The 15,397-nt window shown below is 56.0% G+C and overlaps 1 protein-coding gene across 9 annotated transcripts in view; it reads right to left on the reverse strand.

Moving 5' to 3' along the window:
* The window catches only part of PPP1R12B (protein phosphatase 1 regulatory subunit 12B), a 165,467-nt gene that overhangs the window by 111,357 nt on the left and 38,713 nt on the right, over window positions 1-15,397 (reverse strand). For 7 of the 9 annotated variants that reach the window (XR_001919345.1, XR_001919346.1, XR_001919344.1 and 4 more), the window contains exons 2-6: window positions 9,025-9,155; window positions 4,346-4,464; window positions 2,793-2,952; window positions 1,670-1,814; window positions 655-729 (exon numbers count right to left, since the gene is read on the reverse strand). Coding sequence is in view for 4 of the 9 variants with exons in the window: in XM_018060851.1 (XP_017916340.1) it covers window positions 655-729; window positions 1,670-1,814; window positions 2,793-2,952; window positions 4,346-4,464; window positions 9,025-9,155 (630 nt within the window). In the remaining 5 variants the exon portion in view is untranslated. Of the gene's footprint in view, window positions 1-82; window positions 290-654; window positions 730-1,669; window positions 1,815-2,792; window positions 2,953-4,345; window positions 4,465-9,024; window positions 9,156-15,397 lie in introns of those variants that run through there. The other 2 variants (XM_018060853.1, XM_018060855.1) reach the window with 2 other exon arrangements.

Here is a 15,397-nt window from a genome sequence, read left to right on the forward strand (position 1 = left end):
TGACCTTCTCCCACCCCAAGGGGAGCTGCTCGAGCCCCGCCCTCCCTGCCCGACAGCCCTCCTGCAGTGGAGCGTGACTCACTCCCTGCTCGGCCCGGTCGAGGAGGGCTTCCACACTGCGCCTGGATGTGGGCACATGCCTCCGTGGTCCTCCTGAGAGGCGCTGCGCCACGGGCCCAGGAGCAAACCCTCACACACTCAGGAGAGCAGGAAGGGAGTGACTGTGGATATCCGATGGACCTGGGCTAGGTATGAATCACTGATCAAGCGCCGGCCCAGGCCACATCTCTGAGCTTCATAGGTTTGCTTGCTTTCTAAGAAAGAAACATATTCCTCCCTGTAGTCAACCCCATTTAAATACAAAAGTCCCTTCAGTCAATAAGGAAGTCACGAGACATCCTCAACTCGGCACTCCCTGTTTGGAAAGCACTGACTCCCACACCCCACCCTCACTGCCTAGAGCTCCAGGCAGCCAGAGCCGCCCTCGCCGCGTTTACCTGCCAGCTGCCCTCAGGTGCCACGAGACACCGAGCGAGCTTCAGCAGCAAGGGCTTCTGGGATGTCCCTCTAACGGACTGTGGACAGTTCCTGGAGGAACAGTGGCCACTGCCGGGACGCGGGCAGACAGACCGCACGGCCGCCACGCAGACTCACCACGCCCTGCCTCTTCTGCAGCGCCTCCAGGTGCTCCGCCAGGCCCTCGTCAGCCACGTCGAACGGCGTCTGGCCCTGGCAAGGAGACGCTGCCGCGGTCACTCGCCTCTACCCAGAGACCAGCTGGCGCTCGCCTGAGGCCTCTGACCCTCTGACCTGCCTCCCTGACTCGCCGACTTAGCGCCAGGATGAGGCCCTCCTCTATCAGAGAGGGGACGTAAGAAACAGAGGACCCCCTAGACACAGGGCTTTGCATTCTGTGAAACGGTGAGCAGGAAATCCTCACCTCGTTTCTAGTGTTTATTGTCTCGGCAAATGATCAATTGAAATCTCTGCTTGTATCTCTTCCAAAAAGCTCACAGTCGCTACGATAAACTCAGCAAGGGGCTCTCAGAGGCCTCGGAAGGAGGCCCAGGTGTGGGCACTAAGGACAAGTCACAGGAAGCAGCCCATTAAGTGAGACCCTCAGGCCAAAGCGCAGCGAGGGGCCCTGGCCCACAGACCGAGGGTGAGCAGGTGGGGCGGGGCAGACCGGAGCGTCCCCGGAGTAAGCAGCCAGGCCTCCGGATCCGCAGTCAGCAGGTGGGAGGAAGCCGCAGGGCCTCTAACCTGCCTGAAGGGGGGCTGGACAACAGCACTTTCGGCCAAACGCAAGGGTGCAGTCAGCGCCACGGTTTTTAACAAATGGATGTGAGCAGGGCTCAGCTACTAGGTTTCTGAATGAAAAGCTGACGCATTTCACACTTCTCCCCGGACAGCGGTCTTGGGCTTCCCCACTGCTCACTTCTGCTGAGGTGAGACCATTTCCTTCTTCCATTTTCTGTTTCAGGGGCTTCGATGGAAACGGTCAGCAGGCGGGCCTCCTGCCGCCAGGCGAGTGTGCGTGTCGGGGGGAGGGTGGGGCACGGGCAGGGCTCCAGCTGTTGGTGGTGCCTGCTCCGGATGGCAGGCCTGGCCCCTGGGCAGGCCTTCTTGCCTCATGCTCCAGGACGCCGCTGGGGGCCAGCCCACTCACCAGCTTGCTCCTGACATCCATGTCGCAGAGGGCCTCTGCCAGGATGGAGCAGGCCTCCTTCACGCCCCAGTGCGCAGCCGCGTGCAGAGGGGTCCAGCCGTCGTGGTCCTGGACATTGAGCTCATAGCCAGCCTGAATCAAAAGTCTGAGGAGAACACGGACGAGACATTCAGATCCTCTGCATCGGGGTTCCCTGCCCAGTGCACAGCCACCTGTCTGATGCTGCAGACCCTGGCCCCGAGCCCCGGCCCCAGGTGCTGAGCCCAGGTCTGCTTTCTCAGGCATCAGCACAGCCACCAGAAGTGAGGCCCCCCTGACCGAGGCCACACTGGGGTGCAGCCACGTCACCCCCAGCACAGAGATCACCCAGAGCCCCGTCCAGGGCCCGGCCCACGGCCCCACCAGGAGGGCTCCAGCCCTCGTCCTCTCCCTCCTCCCGCGCCCACTCTCCGGGCGGTCTGCCGCCTCCCACTGCAGGAGTGCCTGCAGGGGCTCCCGCTGAGGCTCCGAGGCGGCGGGCATGTGGAGGCTGGCATGACCTTCAGCTGACAGAGGCAGCACCGTGCGGGCCTCCAGAGAAGCAAACAAGGGAACCCCGCCCTGAAGACAGGAGCACCGACCCCACCACATGGACCAGGAGCCTCGTCCCGGGACACGGGCAGTGAGGACATCTGCTGACCGACGCACACGGAGCTGCCAGCAGCCGGCGCCGCGCCCGCCCGGCCCTGAGGCGCCACAGAGCAGGGCGGGGACGGGGAGGCGGAGGAGTCCAGACCCCTCCTGCATGGGCGACCACCCTACCCCAGCGAGTACAGCTCCCCTGAAACCTACGCCACCAGCCTAACGAAGCCACAGAGGACACAGGGATGCACGTCTGCCTGTACTGCAGCGGGGCAGGGGTGGGTGGTGCGGGCGAGACGGAGATGAACCGCCAAGCAGCAGGAGACCCTCAGGCCCTCCAGGCCCTGCTCCCCGTGGAGCGCCAGGAGAGGCCTGGGAGGAGGGCGGGGACGACCCAGGACCCAGCGGGTAGAGGAGAAGGGAGGAGGAGGAGGGGGACGGCGAGGGGGAGGGGGGCGGGGAGGACAGGGCGCTGCGCGTCCCGGCTGCCGTGTGGACCCACCTGAGGACCTCGGAGTAGCCCTTGGCCGCAGCCACGTGCAGGGCAGTGGCCCCCGAGCGCGCCTGCCTCACGTCGGCGATCCTGCCGCTGTTGAGCCACTGGCGGGCGTCCTGCAGCATCTGCTGTTCCTCCTGCCGCCGCGCCTGCTCGAGGTCCAGCCCTGCGGGGGCACGCCGGACAGCCGCTCAGCCCCGCGGAGCCGGGTGCTCAGCCAACTCACTCTGCATCAGAAGAGGCGTCCACGGCCGCCAGCAGCCCCCCAGGGAGAGGCCACTAGGCTCACACAGACGGCAGGTCCACCGAGGCCTGCAGGCGCTCTGGCCTTAAGAACCTGACGACCGGCGGGCTGCCCCTCTGTAGCACCTGCAGCAGTACAGTCGCAGCCTTCTCACACGTTAACCCGTGTGTTTCCCCACAGCCTCCGGTGCAAATGCAACCGCTGCCACCACCCCCACTGCACGCAGGAGGGAGTACACACGCGGAGGTCAGGCGGTCACTCGGGGCCACAGAATGGTCGCCCCTGAGCCCCTGTCTGCTCCTCCTGTCCCCTGCTACACCTAGGGCTGGGGTCAACAGTCTTAGCTTCAGGCACCGTATACGCTGATGAATCAGCTCCCTCTGAAGTTCGTCTCCCTGAGTAGAGAAACATGCCAAGTGAAGCTCCGTGGCCCAGAGCTGAGGAGCAGCTGAGCAGAGGCGCTCCCGAGGGGTTCCACCTCCCGCCAGAACATCACGGACAAGCTGCTAACTGTCAGTGTTCTCGGCTGTGCAGGCACTTGGCTGTCTCAGCGCCTCAGCTCTGCTGCTGGAGCAAAGGCGGCCTTGGGTGGTGTGAGCGCAGGCCCGCCCGGCCGGTAGGGATCGCGTCTGGAAGGTCACGGCAGATAGACCCCCGGGGTGGACTGCAGACTGTGGGTGCAGGGGCTCCCAGAAGGACGGCACGTCCCTGCACCTTGGGCCCACACAGCTCTGCGGCACTTCCAGCAGGGGTAGGCCCAGGGTTACTTGCAACTTTTTAATTTAAAAGAACCCAAAGACCTCCAGTCGGAGAATCCTGACCAGCTCTCTGAAGGGGATTCTTCTGAAAATATAAAGTATTTTCAGAGTTTCTTCTTCTCATTAGCTTCCTCACTGTAACAAACTACCAGAAATCTCATAGGATGGTTAGAGATCACTTTAGAGGTCGCAACAAAGGTCCCACCAGCACCACGTTCAGCTCTGCTCAAGAGGAAAGGTGCAAAGTCAGAGAGAGGACTGTCCAGAGCTCAGAGGGACACGGGCCGCCTCCTCTGCGGTCTGCACACATGGGAGCCGTCACATGCCCCTCCTCAGCCTGCCGCGCAGCGTCACAGCGCGCACCGGCCGCCTGACTGCACCGCGGCGCACGGCCCAGGGCTGCAGGGGCGGGCCGACTGCACGCCTCTGGAGTCTGGCCCGGGCGATCCGCACGCAAGGACTAGCAGGCACGTGCCGTGAGCAGCGACGGCCGGCGTGAGCAGACGGTGTCTCACGGTGACGCCCAGGCCCCTCCTGCCATGTGGCCCTCAGCTCACCTTGCTTCTTCACCTGCTCCAGAAGAAGGTCCTTCATGGCAGGCTCTTCCGCAAGGTCAGAGGGGACTTCGCCTTCGTTGTTGACGATGCCCACGCAGGCTCCATGGTTAATGAAATACCTACGCAGACAAGAGCAGAGTCAGCACCCTCCCCAGTCTGAGGCCGGCGGCACTCCTGAGCCTGGGGCTCCGCGCAGAGCGTGGCCTCCGTCTGGTGCTTTCGTGTGGCCCCAGATAAGGCACTCCACTAGCCTTCAACACTCGGGATCAAAGCGTCTCTGTTCCTTGGTGAGAAAGACGCCTCCAAGAGCGATTTCTCACACTCGTTTCTGAAGCCCATTCTCTCACTCCCATGGGCAGCAAGGCACTTTGGAAACACCACAAGGGGGTCACGCCGCCTTAAAGCTCACCCCAGGCTGCGTCCAAACCCAGGCTTCCAGGAGGGCTCAGGACACCGCTGATACTGAGAATGGGGTCCCCAGAAGAGACGGAAAGGAGTGATTCCCACAGGAGCGCCCCCCCATTCCCATTAAGAGCACACTAAGTGGAGCCAGGGCATGAAAACAGAATAAAGGACAAATCAGAACTTTCATGAACCTGCCTGGGTCCCGTGTCCACAGAACTCTCTCTTTAACCAGCCACCTCCATGAAATCTACACTCTAAGACACGACTAAATGACTGAAAATCATTAGATTCTATATTGAAAGCCAATAGTGTTCGATCCTAAAGAAGAGAGGCCTGGTAACTTTAACACCTGACGTGGATCCTCTCTGATTTTCAAAGCGCTTCCACGTACAATTAATAATGAGTCTTAAACAACTTTAGGAAGTAGGCCACATGGGTACCATTAGAGGCAAAAGACGGAGGTTACGCTCGGTCTGCTGACTTCAGCTCCAGGTCATCTTGGCACTACGTCAAGTTACTCTGGGGCCAGTGAGAACCCCAACAGTGCCAGAGTTCTCCAAAATACACAAGTCTTTAAAGGAGAAAGAAAAGCTACTTAAATCAGACTTCAACCAGCCAGCAACGCAGCAAGCATGCACAGGTCCCCTTCTGCATTTAAAGGGCACACATTTTAGGCACACTGAGGCTCCCCTTGGGGCTCAGTGGTAGAGAACCCACCTGCCAAGGCAGGAGATGCGAGTTTGATCCCTGAATCAGGAAGATCCCGGGGGAAGAGAATGGCAGCCCACTCCAGAACTTTCCACTTAGCCTGGAAGATCCTGGGAGCAGAGGAGCCTGGGGGGCTACAGTCCATGGGGTCGAAAAGAGTCAGACACGGCTGAATAACCAAACAGCAGCAACATTTCAAAGGCCCTGCAGGAGATTTTAAGAGGTAACATGTGGCCACTGCACTCAGGAGCGGGCAGAGGAGAGCCTGCAGCTATTGGGTTTCAGGCACGCTTTTCGAGGGCACTGCTTCCTCACCGCTCAGTACCTCATATAAACGGAGCGCCCCCAAATGTGTCTGCCTTCCAGGTGGGCTGCACACACACGGACTCATCTGCCTTTGAGCCGTCTCCACCCTCCCTCACAGACTCAGAGGACAGACGCTCCGCTGAGGCTAGCCGCTCCCTCGGCTCTCCTTAACCGCACTAAGGCCACCTGCTGTCCTTCACGCCCACGCTGCTTCACCTCCCAACCCTGAGACCCCAAGACGCAAAGAATACAGAGTGAGCGCAGGATACACGCTCCTGGACTGAGCTGCACCCTCTCTGCTCGCCCTGAACCCGCACTCCCCCAGAGTCAGCCCCACACACACATCCAGACTGAGCTGCACCCTCTCTGCTCACCCTGAACCCGCACTCCCCCAGAGTCAGCCCCGCAGACACATCCAGACTGAGCTACACCCTCTCTGTCACCCGGAACCCCACATTATCCCCAAACACAACAGCTCACTTGCCTCCCACAGTTCGACAGTCCCTCCAACTGATGAAACACCCTCCCCTCCCCCCTTTCCTGCTATTACTAGAAACTTTCCGTGTCTTTCAAAGCCCCTTTGAGTGGCCTCTGCGTGTTCTGACAACTGAATCCTCCCTCTTCTTCCTTGGACTCCTCCGCCTCCGGCACTGAGTCTGGGCCCCGGTGACACACAGGGGTGTCGACACCGCCCCCCAGTTGACTGCGGCTCCAGATAACAGCTGTGTCCTCCTCACGGGCATCACCGCTGCGACATCTGACGTGCGCTCTCTCTTAGCAACCCACAAACACTGCGTGAAATAAACCCAGCGTGGAGCCGCTCCACTCTGACACCTTCTCCATTCTTTACTGGGCCAGCGGCCATGTCCCTCAGGCATAAAGGCCCTGCTTTTCCCTTTCCTGAGAAGTTCTTGGACCCTGATGGAGACTACTCCTGTCCAGAAATGACCTGGGTCTCCCCGAATCAGAGGGATGCGTGCCAAGTGAGACACTGCCCCAGGCCATCCTTACCCTGGGGGAGGGCTGGTGGAGGTGGAGCCTCTCCAGGTTCACACTGTTACCTGAACAAGTATCAGCCCATGAAGTCTTCTTTCTGTTCTGACCACACTGTGCGGCATGAGGGATCTTTATTCCCCCACCAGGGACGGAACCCACGCCCTCTGCAGAGGGAGTGCGGAACCTTAACCGCTGGACCGCAGGGAAGTGCCTATGAAGTAATATTCACTGTAATCCTGAGGATCCTTACAGTTGCCCTGAGGCTCAGAAATACCTCTTAGCTCAGTAAACATGTCCTTCAGAAAATAAAGCCACTCTTGGGAATCCCCAGAGGCCCAGTCATTAGGACGCAGAGCTCTCACAGCCGTGGCCCAGGCTCCGTCCCTAGTCAGGGACTCAGGTCCCACAAGCCACGCACAGCTCGGCCAGGGAAGAAGAAGGAGAAAGAAAGTGAAGCCTCTGTGTCCCTCTCACGTCACCACCAACGTGAGGCCTTTCTGCTACTATCCTCAGGGGCGAACAAAGAAAACCAGATGTGCTCAAAAACTCAGAATAAATTAGCCCCATTAATGTAAACAATAAGACCTAACTAGATGCTGTCGTTTGGGCCAATCTGCCGCTTCTAAGTTAGACACTTAGTGGTAACAGGAAGGTAAGAGACCCAGCTAACTAGCAATAGGCCTGAATTCCAAAAGAGGAATAACAGCCCCTAAAGCTTTTTTTAAAAATATATTATACAGAGTTGAAATGAGACTAAAAAAGGTCATCACGCTAGAATGCACCGATTCTTCCCTAGAAAGCGAGTCTGGCTATTCTTCATTTCCACTTGCTTGAAATTTAGACTTTCTACAGATTCTGGGAATGAGAGTACAGTTTAAGATGCATTTTTAAGATACAAAAGAGAAATGAGGGAACGGCCGGGCGCTAACCTCTGAAACACCGCTCACAGGCCCTGCGGTCGAGGCCCCGAAAGGCAGGGGGCTCTGCGGGCAGGGGGTGGGGGGCTCTGGGGGGCTCTGCGGGCAGGGGGTGGGGGTCTCTGCAGGTGGGGGAGGCTCTGCGGGGCAGGGGTGCTCTGCTGGCCTGCATGGGGACACACGGGGAGGGTGAGGACGGCCAGCAGCAGCCCCAGGAGGGCTGGTCCAGCTCGCGCCTCTGGACAGGCCTGCACTCGTCTGACTGGCCATCTGTGCCTGAGGAGACAGTGGCTCTCACCAGTCCACTTCACTCAAGGTAGCGTTTGTTCCGGCAACAGACACTTAAAGTTTGAACTTATTTCCAAAGGAACCATGTTCATCCACAGCCAGGGTAAAGACACCACGGCAACAACGCGATCGCAGTCACTGTCTGTCTCAGCTTCACTTTAAAAGGAGGATGAGAGACCCCTAGGATTAGGCCAGCACGACGCCAGGCTGAGCTCCGCCTGTCACCTTCTCAGGGGAAAAGCAGAACCCTGGATGGAATGAGATTCAGGAGGTCAGAATCACAAACAAGCCGCCCGAACAAACAGTCAAACACCAGTGAGGAGGGACGAGCAGGCTCTGTTCACGGTTCTCGGCAGAGGTGGGCTGAGGGCCCGCCCGGGAGGGGAGCTCTGCTGCGGGCACCTGCTCCTCAGAATCCACGTCTGTCAGCGCGCCACCTCCAACTCCCTGCGCCCGGCACCCTCCCGCGGGACCCGGCGAAGCTTGTGCGGGGCCGCTCCCAGGCCTCTGCAGAGCTGCGGACAGAACGCGCCCTGCTGTGCAACAGGAGGGCTATACTGGGCCCCAGTCCCGCGGAAAGGGGCCGCGAGACGCCTCTCACCACGGCTTTATGTACAGAACTTACCTTAGCAATCCACAGTTACTCTCATCTAGAACACATGTGGCTTTCTTATCTCCCCGGCCACGCCTTCACTCAGCAGACGCTCACTCAGCACCCTCCCAGCCCAGACCCTGTGTGGTGGGGTTCTTCTACACAGGGTGTGGAGAAATTCCCCAGGTCTGCCCCCCGTGTGTGTCCAGCTACAGCTGCTAGAAACAGCCGACAGTGTGGGCAGCAGAAGCCAGCCCAGCGCGTCCCAACAAGCTGCAAACAGGAGCAAACGCAGAATCTCAACTAAGAAGCTGCAGATTAAGCAACTATGCAAAACACAGTTATCAGTTAGTCCTTAAACCGGTTCAGCTGCCCGCTTGCATGAGCTGCAGTGAAGAGCGGTCACGGCTGTGAAACTCAGGCTCAAGAGCGGAAGGGCACGCGTGGCGCCGCCGCCGGCCACTCACTCTGCTATGTTGAGGTAGCCACAGGACGCTGCCGCGTGCAGGGGCGTCCAGCCCTCGTTGTCCTGCTGGTTGACGCTGGCTCCGTTCTCCACCAGAAACTTCACCACATCCAGGTTCTCGTCGATGCAGGCCTGCAAAGAAAGGCCCGTCACTGAGTCAGCAAGCGCGCGCGGGGACGCTGCCCCGGCTCTGGGGGTGCGGCGGAGTCGGGAACAGGGCGCGTCAGCCCCTGCGTCCTGAAGGGTGTCCGGGGGGCCGCTCAGCGCTGGGATCTTAGGCAAACCCGCGAACTCCCTCCCTGCCTCAACGCTCAGCTGTGAAAGCGCCATGACGGTGACTGACCGGATCAGAGGACTAACCAAGGAGCGCGATCGCTGGAGCGCCGCTTCATCACGTTACCCAAGAGCGACGTCAGGAACCACTCACCGACTTGCCCGCGAATCTTACAGGCGCAGAAACACCTTTCTCAGCAGGAAGCTGCAGTTTAGGCTCCAGGGCGGCGGAACCACCTCTGCTCCGGCGAGAGGGTGCAGCGAGCCCTCAAACAGAAGCCGTGTCCCTCTGAGCAGCTGCAGACAGCAAGGCAAGCGTGTCTGCGCAACAGTCAGGAAGGCAGGGAGGCTTCCCGAACAAAGGCTGCAAGCCCACTCTAAGCCAGCAAGGAAAGCCACCAGACCACGCGAGCAGCGAAGGCCACACGGACAGAGGCGACCATCGCCAAGGCATCAGCGGACCCAGGCAGCGGAGACACTTCAGGGCCCAGAGGCAAGTGAGACTCCCTTCTTAGAAGCCTGTCTCTGAGCCCTCCTTTGCAAAAGAAAAAAAGTCAGAACTTTAGCTGAGAACAGCTTTCCAGGTCAGGCTGACTTTTGTAACACTGCTAACACCCGACTTGCTCCTCTCACTGGCTGACGCCCGCACTCAGACACACAGCCCCACGGGGAGGAGCTGGGGAGCCTCCGAGGGGCAAAACACACACCGAGAGGCCGGTTTCCCTCAATAATGACCCTGAAGAAGCCGTAGAAACTGTTACCGTGACTAACCCTCAATCACGGTTTCTAAGTGTCCTTAACGCTCTCTGACACAACCGCAAACACGCACGAAGCCCTTCTCCACGTCCCGAGCTCAGCGCCGACTCTGAGGACAAAGCCTCTGTGCGTCTGCCCGAGTTACAAGACGAACAAGCACCTTCTTCACAGACGCTGCTTTACTCAGAAGAACCTGCAGATAAACTATGACGATCAAGGAGCAAAAATGAAAAGTGAGCCTGTCACTTCAAAGGGAAAGAAACCTAGTATTTCTTGCCAATGACAAAATTTGGCCATCCAATTAAAATCAGAATTTTGAAAAAGATATCCACTACCAAGAGCCTGACAGCTTCCTAATATTCAGTTTTCCAATGTGACCAGTGGGATTATCGAGAAAGGTGATTTTTTTATGCTGTGAATGGAAACACACACTGACATCCGGAAGATCGGTGTGACGCGATCAGCCCATGCTCTCCACGAACGCAGGCCCGTCGTGAGAAAGCCGCGCAAGGTGGAAAGCCCACTGGAAACAGGGCAGATGCTGGACTTCAGCGCCACAAAGTGACGGAGCTCCCTTGATTCGGTTTCAGATTCCACACGGTGACTAAGATTTAAGAAGCTACTCTTGTTGGCGTTTCAGTACAGCACCAAGAACACTCAGAACTGTCTGAACAGGCTATTAAAACACTCCCCCCTCTTCCAGGCAGACACCCGTGTGAGCCCAGATTTCCCTCATACACACTCATCAGAACAATTCATCGCGGGAGGCAGAAGGCAGACACGAGCAGAGCTTCACGCGGACGCAGGACAAGCCGCTCTTCCCTTTATGCCACAGGCCGACGGGCTGCTTTTACTTCTGAAAGTACGTAGCTCTTTTCCACTAAAGTACGTGGTTCATATGAACATGTAATGAGCTATTGCTATTTTGACTGAATCACTAGGCAGATAGTTCCAAGACTTCTCAGAAATATGTAATAATACTTATGAATGAAAGCTCTTTAGGGTCCTGAAGAAATTTTTAGAATGTCCAGGATTACTTAGATCAAACAGTTTGAGAACTGATGTCTTCAGTGAACGTACCAAGGGATATTTTACGGTGACAATGAGCAACTGGGGAAGACTGAGGGCAAGAGGATGAGATGGGTGGATGGCACCGTCGCCTCAACGGACGTGTCTGAGCAAACTCTGGGAGATGGTGAAGGACAGGGAAGCCTGGTGCGTTGCAGTCGGGGTGGGGGCAGGTCACAAAAAGTGACATGACTTAGTGACTGAACAATGGGCAACCATTTAAACAGCAGAAGATTACCCTGGGGAGAACTGAGCGAGAATTCTGAGGATAACTACAACACTCAAGAAGCATCTATCCCAGAAAGAGGACTTAAAAAGAAACCCCTAGAGATAAACCTCATGCCAATCCCATCTAGAAACAGACTGGACGATAAACAAACTAGGGGATATTTATTTAATCAGGTAATCTTGGCTGAAGACTCATCTCATGGCAAATTGATGGGGAAACAATGGACACAGTGAGAGGCTTTATTTTGTTGGGCTCCAAAATCACTGCAGATGGTGACTGCAGCCATGAAATTAAAAGACGCTTGCTCCTGGGAAGAAAAGCTATGACCAACCTAGACAGCATATTAAAAAGCAGAGACATTAATTTGCCAACAAAGGTCCATCTAGTAAAAGCTATGGATGTGAGAGTTGGACTGTGAAGAAAGCTGAGTGCCAAATAATTGATGCTTTTGAACTATGGTGCTGGAGAAGACTCTTGAGAGTCCCTTGGACTGCAAGAAGATCCAACCAATCCATCCTAAAGGAAATCAGTCCTGAGTGTTCATTGGAAGGACTGATGCTGAAGCTGAGACTCCAATACTTTGGCCACCTGATGTGAAGAACTGACTCACTAGAAAAGACCCTGATGCTGGGAAGGATTGAAGGCGGGAGGAGACGGGGACAATAGAGGATGAGACGGTTGGATGGCGTCACTGACTTGCTGAGTCTGAGGAAGCTCCAGGAGCTGGTGAAGGACAGGGAAGCCTGGCGTGCTGCAGTCCATGGGGTCACAAAGGGTCGGACAGGACTGAGTGACTGAGCTGAACTGCCTGAAGAAAGCTGGGATAGACTCCAGGTCACTCAGGTCTGACCTAAATCAAAACCCTTATGATTATACAGTGGAAGTGACAAATAGATTCAAGGGGTGGATCCAATAGACAGAGAGCCTGAAGAGCTATGGCACAGGTTTGCAACACTGTACGGGGAATCAGTGACCAAGAGCATCCCAAAGGGAAAAATACAAGAGGGCAGAATGGTTGCCTGAGGAGCCTCACAAATAGCTGGGAGAAGCAAAGTCCAACTAAACACAGAGTCTCAGAGAACACCAGGGAGAGACAAGAGAGCCTCTCAGGTGATCAAGGCCAAGAACTAGAGGAAAACAACAGCAGAACGGGAAAGTCCAGAGATCTCTCCAAGAGAACTGAGGCACCGCGGGACATTTCACGCCAAGACGAGCACGGAAAGGGCAGGAGTGGTCAGGGCCCAACAGAAGCAGAGGACATCGAGAAGGGGCGGCAAGAATGCACAGAACTGTACAAAAAGGTCTTAATAACCTGGATAACCACAATGATGTGGTCACTCACCTAAAGCCAGACTTTCTGGAGTCTGAAGTCAAATGGGCCTTAGGAAGCATCACTTCAAACAAAGCTACTGGAGGTGATGGAATTCCAGTTGAGCTGTTTCAAACCTAAAAGATGATGCTGTGAAACTGCTGCACTCAATATGCCAGCAAACTGGGAAAACTCAGCATGGGACTGAAAAAGGTCAGTTTTCATTCCAGTCTCAAAGAAGGGCAAAGTAATGCTCAAAATTCTCCAAGCTAGGCTTCCATGGCACGGGAACCGGGAACTTCCAGATGTTCAAGCTGGATATAGAAAAGGCAGAGGAATCAGAGATCAAATTGCCAACACCTGCTATATCATCGAAAAAAGCAATAGAGTTCCGGAAAAACATCTGCTTCCGCTTTATTGACTCTGCTAAAGCCTTTGACTGTGTGGATCACAACAAACTGTGGAAAATTCTTAGAGAGATGGAAACACCAGGCCACCTTACCTGCCTCCTGAGAAATCTGGATGCAGGTCAAGAAGCTACAGAACCAGGCGCGGAACAATGAACTCGTTCAAAATTGGGACTGGGGTGCATCAAGGCTGTATATCATCACCCTGCTACATGCAGAGAACATCATGAGAAATGCCAGGCTGGGTGAAGCACAAGCTGGAGTCAAGATTGCCTGGAGAAACACCAACAACCTCGGATATGCAGATGACACCACCCTTATGGCAGAAAGTGAAGACCAACTAAAAAGCCTCTCGATGAAAGTGAAGAGGAGAGTGAAGAAGGTGGCTTGAAGCTCAGCATTCAGGAAATGAAGATCATGGCGCCTGGTCCCATCACTTCATGTCAAATAGAAGCGGAAAAACGGAAAGAGTAGCAAATTCCATGTTCTTGGGCTCCAAAATCACTGCGGAAGGTGACTGAAGCCACGGCATCAAAAGACGCTTGCTCCTTAGAAGAAAAGTTATGACAAGTGCAGACGGTGTATTAAAACAGCACAGACATCACTCTGCTGACAAAGGTCTGTAGAGTCAAAACTGTCGTTTTCCCAGGAGTCGTGTTCGGGTGTGAGCGTTGGACTGCAAAGAAGGCTGAGCACAGGAGAATTGATGCTTTCTAACTGCGGTGCTGGAGAAGACTCTTGAGAGTCTACTGGGCAGCAAGGAGATCAAACCAGTCCATTCTAAAGGAAACAACCCTGAATATTCACTGGGAGGACTGATGCTGAAGCTGAAGCTCTAATACTTCGGCCACTTCTTGTGAAGAGCTGACTCATTTGATGCTGGGAAAGATTGAGGGCAGGAGGAGAAGGGGACGACAGAAGATGAGATGGTTGGATGGCATCCCTGACTCAAGGGACATGGGTGTGAGCAAGCTCCGGGAGATGGCGAAGGCCAGGGAGGCCTGGCGCTGCCGTCCATGTCCGTGGGGTCGCAAAGAGTCAGACAGGGCTCAGCGACTGCGCAACTACAATCCTGGTTACAAAGCACATCTTGTTCGTTTCCCCCAAACCACCTGACACTCTTGTTACCATTAGTGGGATTAGCTACACATCTTACCCTCGATTTGATCTGAAGTCACATATCCCTCCAACCCGACCTTTTAAGGCCAGATGACTTTTATAGCCAGCATTCAAAACAGCCTCTTTTTCAACCAGCAGTTCCAAAAAAAATCAAAATTTTTCCTATTATGTTTGCTTAGGTTGATCAGCTCTACAAGCCTTCCTCATACTTCCTTACCACGTAAAATATTTCACAACTATTCCCAATATTATGAGCCGTTTTGTAACTGAGATTATCAGTGAATCTCTCACACTCTGCACGTCGGCCAGTCTGCAATCCCACAGGTTAAGATTTAGCTAACCCCCTACAGAATATGGCACTAAAAACTGCTAATCCTTTAAGTGGAAGGATGGAAGAGGGTATTTTCAATAGGTACTGAAGTTCAAGGAGGAGGCAGCGCCTCAGAGGCCCAGGGCACGCTGCCCAGGAGTCACACGCTATGTCGGGAAGGTCGAATGTGCCCTCTTGGCCTGTGCTAGTGAGGGGCGCGAGTCGGCTCCTCCTCGCTCGGCTGCAAAGTCTCTCTGGCTCTGGAAGGAGACCAGCTGGGACACTTAGCCAGGGGCCATACCATCACCAGGCCGAATTCTGGGAGCCAGTGTTCTCAAGACGGTTCTTCATCCTTAGATGACTGAGCCAGATCCCAGAGGTAACGCCACCCCGGCGAGGCAGACGTCAGACAGGAGAAACCTGCCTCTCCTCGCTCTCCTCGCGTCTCCCCTGCCTTTTCCCCACCTCAGCGCATTTTCAGCTCTCTTCCTTGCCAGTTTCACGATCATTCCTGTCCATGAATCTCACACCCCTGACACGGTGCCTACGTAAGAATGACACCGTGAGGATGTCCGAGACGCTGCCGCCAGCCTCACCTGACAGCGCCCGTCTCCAGTCGTCCGGGAGGGGGCAGAGCGGCACGGCTGTCAGGTGCCCCTGCCTGGCACTCCACAGGGCACGGCCGGAGCCGGGCAGACCTGGGCTCGAGACCCAGCCCTGCTGGTGCACAGTCCCGAGTGAGGACGCAGCCTGAGCACCAGCGCTCAGCTGGGGGCGGGGACGCCAGCGCCTCGCAGGCCTCGTGACGGCTACAGAGGACACAGCCTCGCGCAGCACGTGGCACCGTTTCTAAGCCGATGGTTCAGCTAAGCAGCAGCAGCCTCCCGGGAAAAGCATGAATCC

The sequence above is a fragment of the Capra hircus genome, chromosome 16 (genome assembly GCF_001704415.2).
Source record: "Capra hircus breed San Clemente chromosome 16, ASM170441v1, whole genome shotgun sequence".
NCBI classification, from domain to species: Eukaryota; Metazoa; Chordata; class Mammalia; order Artiodactyla; family Bovidae; genus Capra; species Capra hircus.